The sequence below is a fragment of the Psammomys obesus genome, unplaced genomic scaffold (genome assembly GCF_907164565.1).
Source record: "Psammomys obesus unplaced genomic scaffold, mPsaObe1.curated_primary_1811, whole genome shotgun sequence".
Classification (NCBI taxonomy): Eukaryota; Metazoa; Chordata; class Mammalia; order Rodentia; family Muridae; genus Psammomys; species Psammomys obesus.
Window position 1 is genome coordinate 6516634 of NW_026596440.1, and position 6588 is coordinate 6523221.

Consider the following 6588-nt stretch of genomic DNA (forward strand, 5'->3'; position numbering starts at 1 on the left):
TTTGAGTTCCGGTTGTCCTGACTCCATCTCCCAAGTGCTGGGATTGCAGGCGTACACCGCCAAGCAGAGCGAGTACTCTCTTCCCTTGAAATTCATTGAGCTTTGCTGCCTGCTTTCTCTTCAAACAGACATGTCAACAGTTTTTCTTCTCTTCAAGTACCTTGCCCTCAATTATTAAGTTTTAACTCCAAAACTGTGAGAAGAAAGCTCCAGCCATGGTGTAATGGGCTTCGCGGAGTTCTGCTTCCCTAGGATTGCTAGTGAAAAGACGTCACAGCCTTCAGGACTGCTGGCCGCCAGCTTGTGCTGTCCACAGTGGAGGCATCTCAGGGATGGTGTCAGGTGTGTCCCAAGGGCAGGACCCAGGGAGCCAGCCGAAGCCTCCTAGTGACTGTTACCACTTTCAAGTTTGTATCTCAAACTCCATTTTCTCAACCGACAGACCTTTACTGAATTTATTGGAATTATAATTTTAAGATAGTACATTTGAAATTTTTCTTTACAGTTTAACATTTATTTGTTCAGTGTGTGTGAGTATGTGTGTGTGTATTGCCTTAGTGTGCATGAGGGCTTGGTTCTTTTCTACCATATCAGTCCTAGGGCTTGAGCATGGGTTGTCAGGCTGGAGGCAAGGGCATTTAACTGCTGCGCTGTCTCACTGTTCTTCACTGTACTTTTAATAAGCTTATTATAACACCAATAGGATGTTAAAAGGGCAGGCGTTTAATTTCCCTGTGAGTTATGGTGAGGTCAGACTAACCTTCTGGAAACCTGAATGTCTGATTAGGGATTTGCAAACAGGCTGCAGGGGCTGAGAGATTCAGGAAGGCGAGGTGGACCACTAGAGCTCAAATAATCAGTGCATGCAGGTAAACTGTAGCCTGAGCTGCAGGCTGAAAAGGCTGCTATGCTAAGAGATTATGGATTCCAGTTCATCCCTTTAGTGCATGATGGCACCGGCTTCCTGTTGTCCAAGCAGATTATCCTAATGTATTTCTAACCAGCCAAGGACCTTTGATCTCCCTGAGGAAGCAATAGTCTCCTTAATAGAAACACAAAGGTGTCAGATGAAGGTGTCAGACTTCCCTACCTAGAGTGCTCAGAGGTGTGTGTGTGTGTGTGTGTGTGTGTGTGTGTGTGTGTGTGTGTAGCTTAATTCTTTAAAGTCAGCCACCTTGTTTTTATGCACAGGCAGCTCCTCTCTGGAAGTTGCCAACTAAGCTGTCTCCTGGTACTGGGATTATAAATACACTACCATGCCCCCGCCATGAGTTGTAGAGACTGAACTCAAATCCTTGTGTACTGTACCAATTCTATCTCCACGACTTCCAGAGCACTGTCCGGTTCTTGTGATTCTGTCCTCCGGTTCCAGCCGTTTGCTAGAGCACCCTGCAAAACTTGCAGAGAAACTCCAGATACCCTGAGGCGTGTTGTAAATGATAGTTCAAAGGATACAGATGATCAGCCAGAGGAAAAAATGCAGAGAGACTTATGGGGGGTTGGTCATGCCATGGCAGCTGAGCACTTGGAGGTCTACAAAAAGGGAAACAGGAATAAACTTTCCATTTGCCAGGAAAGCAGTGCACCCCATCTCCATGGCTGACCAGGAGTGGATTGAGGTGTAGAGATCAGACAGACAGACAGACAGACAGGGCTGTTCTAATGTGGTTAGACAGTATGGGGAAGCATGGAAAGCCCTTCTTTTCAGATGTGTCCTGGTCTCTCTCTGTAGCTTTCTTTCCTCGAGATGTGGGACACCATCTTTCAGAAATGGGGTTCCTGTGATCATTGGCAAGATAAGTCAGAGTTTAGAGGGAGGAGGAAGATGAAAGCTAGGCCTCCTCCAAGGAGGAGATGCTGGTTTCTGTGACCTGCCTCTGACTGTGGGTAAGAACCTGGAATCAAAGATGGAGACCTTCATAGTATCCGAGGTAGCTACCTTTCCCCTTGCTGTGACATAGGATTCACTTTGGCTCACTGAGAGTCCCGCCCATCTCGGCAAGGAAGGCATGGTGGCAGGAGGGTGCCATACTGCCTCTGTGGTCAGGCAGGGAGAGAGGAATACGGATGCTCAGTCCACGCGCTCTTCCTTATTCAGTCTGGGGCCCAAGCCTGAGGCGTTGTGGGCAGGTCTTCCCTCTTCCGTTAAAGTTAAACTTTTTGGAAACTCCTTCCGAGAAATGCCCAGTCTAGCGGTACCATTACGTTCAGTAGCTGGTGTGTAAATTGGTTTTTATTGTCTGAACGTTACTACACTCATGTAAGTGGCATGTGTTGTATGGAACACAAAAATAAGTAAATGAATAAATACAAACAGAAATCAAGCGACGTGATTTCCCATGCATGTCGGATAGTTTTCTGTAAGCTTGACACAAGCTAGGGTCATCTGAATGGAGGGAACCTCCATTGAGAAAATGCTTCTGTAAGATCTGGCTGCTGGGCTTTTTCTTAATTAAGGATTGATGTGGGAGGGCCCAGCTCACGGTGGGTGGAGCCACCCCCGGGCTGGTGGGCCTGGGTGTATAAGAAAGCAGGCTGAGCTAGCCACGTGGAGCAAGCCAGTAAGCAGCGCCCTCGACGGCTTCTGCGTCAGCACCAGCTCGCCTGTTTGAAACGTTCCTGTCCTGACCGCCTACAGGGACGTGAGGGATAAGCTGAATAAACTCTTCCCTCCCCCGAGTTTCTCCGGTCCTGGTGTCTCATGTGACACCATGTATGGGATTAGTGGGGGCTCTCTTAGATCTTAGGTCTACCCAGTGGCCTTTATAGTAGTTATCTGCGTGTAGAAACATTTCTTTAAGAACAATTATTGTGTACATGTCTTTGTGTGTAGCATGTGTGTACATGTGTGTGGCAGCCACAGACTGACATCGGATATTTCCTTTGTCGCTCTCTGCCTTGCTTTTAGACACAGGTTCTCCCATTGAACCACAAGAGCTCCCCGATCTGGCTAGACTGGGTGGCCAGGAAACACAAAGACCCTCCCTCTTCCATCTCCTAGTTCTGGGATTAATTTGTGCACCGCCCGCCTCAGGATCTAAACACTAGTCCTCATCCTTGCTAGCAAAGGATTTAGAAAGAATTTTTACCTTCTCCCTCAGCGAGGACATCTAGTGGGCACATTGAGAAGCGCAGCCTCTATCTCCAGGGCTCTTTCACAGCAAACCCCTCTCTTCTGGCTCAGTGCAGCTGGTGAGTAAATGTCCTGGCTGTCTGTACTCCTGGCAGATGGGTGTTGCGATCTCAGGCCCCTATCTGCTGAATCTCCAGGCAGGCCGAGGTGTTTTCCAGAGTGGTTAGGTGATGTGCGTTAGCTCCTCAGACCACCAAGGTCAGACAGAGAGAGCTGCGCTTGGTGACAGGAACATGGGTCCGAATTTAAAAAACCCATTCATTTTCTGCCTAGGTAACGTTATATATGGACATTTAAGCTAGCATTTAGTTCATTAAAGGTGTAAGAATTGAAAACACATACACACAGTATATACACTGGGCCTATGTGACCTGGGCTGGCCTTGATGTAGCCAGGCTCCCCTTTAGCCCCCAAGCTTTCTGCCTCTAGTACTGTGACCCCCATACTGAGATGACGATGGGCATATGGCACTATTCCAGGTCTAGAAACAGATTTTCTTAGGTGCCCCAAGTTCAGTGTCTAAATACTAGTGCTTCATTTACAAAACTAGTAACATTTCTATAACAACAAGGACACTGGCCAGGCATTTTGGTGTGTGCATGGCTTTAATCCCGACACTCAGAAAGCAGAAGCAAGGGTACCTCTCTGAATTCAAGGCCAGCCTTATCTACAAAGTAAGTTGCTGGCCAGCCAGGGCTACAGAGAGATCCACCCTCAAACAAATCTCAGCTAAAACCAAAAAAAAAAAAAAATGCAGCAGGCTAAAAAAAACAAAAACAAAAACCCCCCCCCCCCCAACAAAAACAAAAGAAAGGAGAGTAACTGAGAAGAGGCTAGTGGTGACGGGATATGATCAATTTACATTATGTACACGTATGAAGATGTCATAATGGAACGAGTGGAATTAATATATGTTGAGAAAAATCCTCGTTTTCCTCATTTTGTGGACACATGAGAACTGTAGGACACCTAATCAGGAGATTTGGCTTATGCACAGCCAACCCTTTTTCGTGTGAAAAAGCCCAGTGGTGAATATCTCGATCTGGGTTCTAGAACCTTCCTGACGCCCGGAACAGGTGTGTCAGGCTGGCACTCAGGCTGTCTCCTGCCCGCAGGTTCCTGCTGATGTACTCCACCGTTCTTTGCAGCTATTACAACTCAGCTCTGACCACAGCAGTGGTCGGAGCTATCAAGGTAAGCCATGGGGCCTTGTGCCAAACTTCCAGGCGGCAACCAGACAAAAACTGTGCTGAAAGCTGCTTTTGCTGTGCACAGAGGCGCCTTGGCTATAGAGGCTTGTGACTCTCAGGAGCCTCTGTGGGATTCCTTCTGCTGATCTAGTGTATGAGTGAGGCTGTTAACTCAGAAAGGAAAGAGTATTACTTTAAAACTGGAGGCAGGTGAGGGCATAATTTGGGAAAAACACATAACAACCAGAAAGAAAAATAATTGAAATACTCATAATCACTTTGTTATCTGGAACTTGTTTTGCTGGGAGAGCCTGCCCACCAAGAAGATAAACCTTTATAAAGACTGTTTTCAGTGACATCTACACTCTATGATAAAGCAGTGAACTTGGGTTGGGATGCTGGTGCAAAGCTATTTGTGTATGCCTGTGTGCATTTGAAGACACACACTCTTGAATGAGGGGGTTGGTGGCGGCCTGAATTCTAGTCCACACTTTTTTTTTTCTATTCACCTAAGATGCTAAAGTGGGTGAGCAAACCTTATCTACTCTACCCATTGGCTTCCTCGCACAGCTTGCACAGAGTTCTACCTACAACTTAGCTGCCTGCCCTGCCCAGGTTGGGGGCGGTAGGGTTAAAACTTCCTGTGCAGGGATGGCATGAGGATGAGAGTCAACTGCCCTCTCTCACCTTTTGCCTGGGATGAGGGGAGGGTGAGCAATGCAGTTTCTGTTACCACATTTTAGTGGACTTCGTTTATTTCTAATATGTCTTTAAGGATTCTATGCAAACCTCTATGCAAGGTAACCCAGGGTCCAGCTTCAGGTTTCACATGTCTGCATTTTCCCTGCAGTTCCTGACTTTCCCCTCTCTTTGCAGAACGTATCGGTTGCCTACATTGGGATGTTGGTTGGTGGAGACTACATTTTCTCCCCTTTAAACTTTATAGGGTTAAATGTTTGGTAAGTGAGACTTTTAATGAATTCAAAGTAAAGTAAAGTAAAGTAAAGTAAAGTAAAGTAAAGTAAAGTAAAGTAAAGTAAAGTAAAGTAAAGTAAAGTAAAGAGATGTAACGTGATTACCAGGTAGACATAAGCAAGAAGGCAAAGAGAAATGTTCTATTTGCCCTGCTAGAGACGGAGCCAGGGCCACGTGCGTCCCGGGCAGGTAAATGCTCTGCCGCCGAGCTGCTTCCCTGCCCCAGCCTTATGTGTCTGTAGACACTGTTTTCCACGTGGTCACTGGGGATGTGTGTCATAAAGAGTCTCAGGGCTGAGGTCTGAATCCAATCCACACATCTTCCTCCTGCCACATGGGTCTCATTTCTGTGGCCTTTGGACGTGCTGTGTCCTGAGGATGACGTTAGCACCCTGATGGTTTTTGAACCTTTTTGGGTTCTAAGGCATAGGGTATTATTTGTAGAATCACTGCATATACTTGATTCAATTAAAAAAAAAAATAAGTATTCATCTTTTCCTGTCTCCAAACATGTGTAGAAAAGAAATTTCTCAATCCAACAACCTGTGAGGAAAAAACCCAGAGGTCTTTGATAATAGCCCAAATCAAGCTGACAGAAACTATAAAGACATTAACAGTGTCTGTGATTTTCACTTTTTTCTCCTCTCTCTTCAGCATGGCAGGTGGTTTAAGATACTCTTTTCTAACACTAAGCAGCCATTTGAAACCTAAACAGCCTGTAGATGAAGAAAGCAACCTTCTGGATCTGAAGAGTTAGACCGGAAGGCAGAGATCAGGCCTCCACTGGAGAGAGCAGCCCCAGCAGGAGGGGGCAACCCAGAGGTCCCACACCTGAGGCACTCATCTGCTTGGTGAGAGCACAAACAGGAATATCTTCGAAAAACAAAGAAAGCTACCTCATGCGCCACTGCACAGCGAGCCACAAGGAACCCAGGACTTCCCAGCTAGGCAGATTTGCTCCAAGTCAGCCATGGGCCCTTTGTGCTGAGGAAGATGCTTCAAGGGCAGCTTTGCTTTTCAGCACCTTGGCCTTAATTTTAAAGGTCCCAGCCAAAGCAAGTGTGAGGGAAAACTTTTTGTTGTTGAAACATGGCCTTGTCTTCATAAAGATCAGTCAGTTTTGATTTAAGCTATATTGCTATGTTTTTTCCAAGTCATCAAAGTAAAGACATTTCTATATATGTCTCACAGTGTAATTTGCAGTACAGTAAAAAAAAAAAGAAAGAAAGAAAGAAAGAAAGAAAAAGAAAGAAAGAAAGAAAGAAAGAAAGAAAGAAAGAAAGAAAGAAA

General features: G+C 45.9%; 1 protein-coding gene across 2 annotated transcripts in view; it reads left to right on the forward strand.

Annotated features, from left to right (window-relative positions):
* The window catches only part of Slc35d2 (solute carrier family 35 member D2), a 31124-nt gene extending 24645 nt beyond the window's left edge, over window positions 1–6479 (forward strand). Inside the window, exons 10-12 of one of the 2 annotated variants that reach the window (XM_055597934.1) lie at window positions 4249–4327; window positions 5200–5282; window positions 5953–6479. In XM_055597934.1, coding sequence (XP_055453909.1) covers window positions 4249–4327; window positions 5200–5282; window positions 5953–6055 — 265 coding nt within the window. In that variant the 3' untranslated portion in view covers window positions 6056–6479. Of the gene's footprint in view, window positions 1–128; window positions 1501–4248; window positions 4328–5199; window positions 5283–5952 lie in introns of those variants that run through there. The other variant, XM_055597935.1, reaches the window with a different exon arrangement.
* The last annotated feature ends 109 nt before the right edge of the window (window positions 6480–6588 follow it).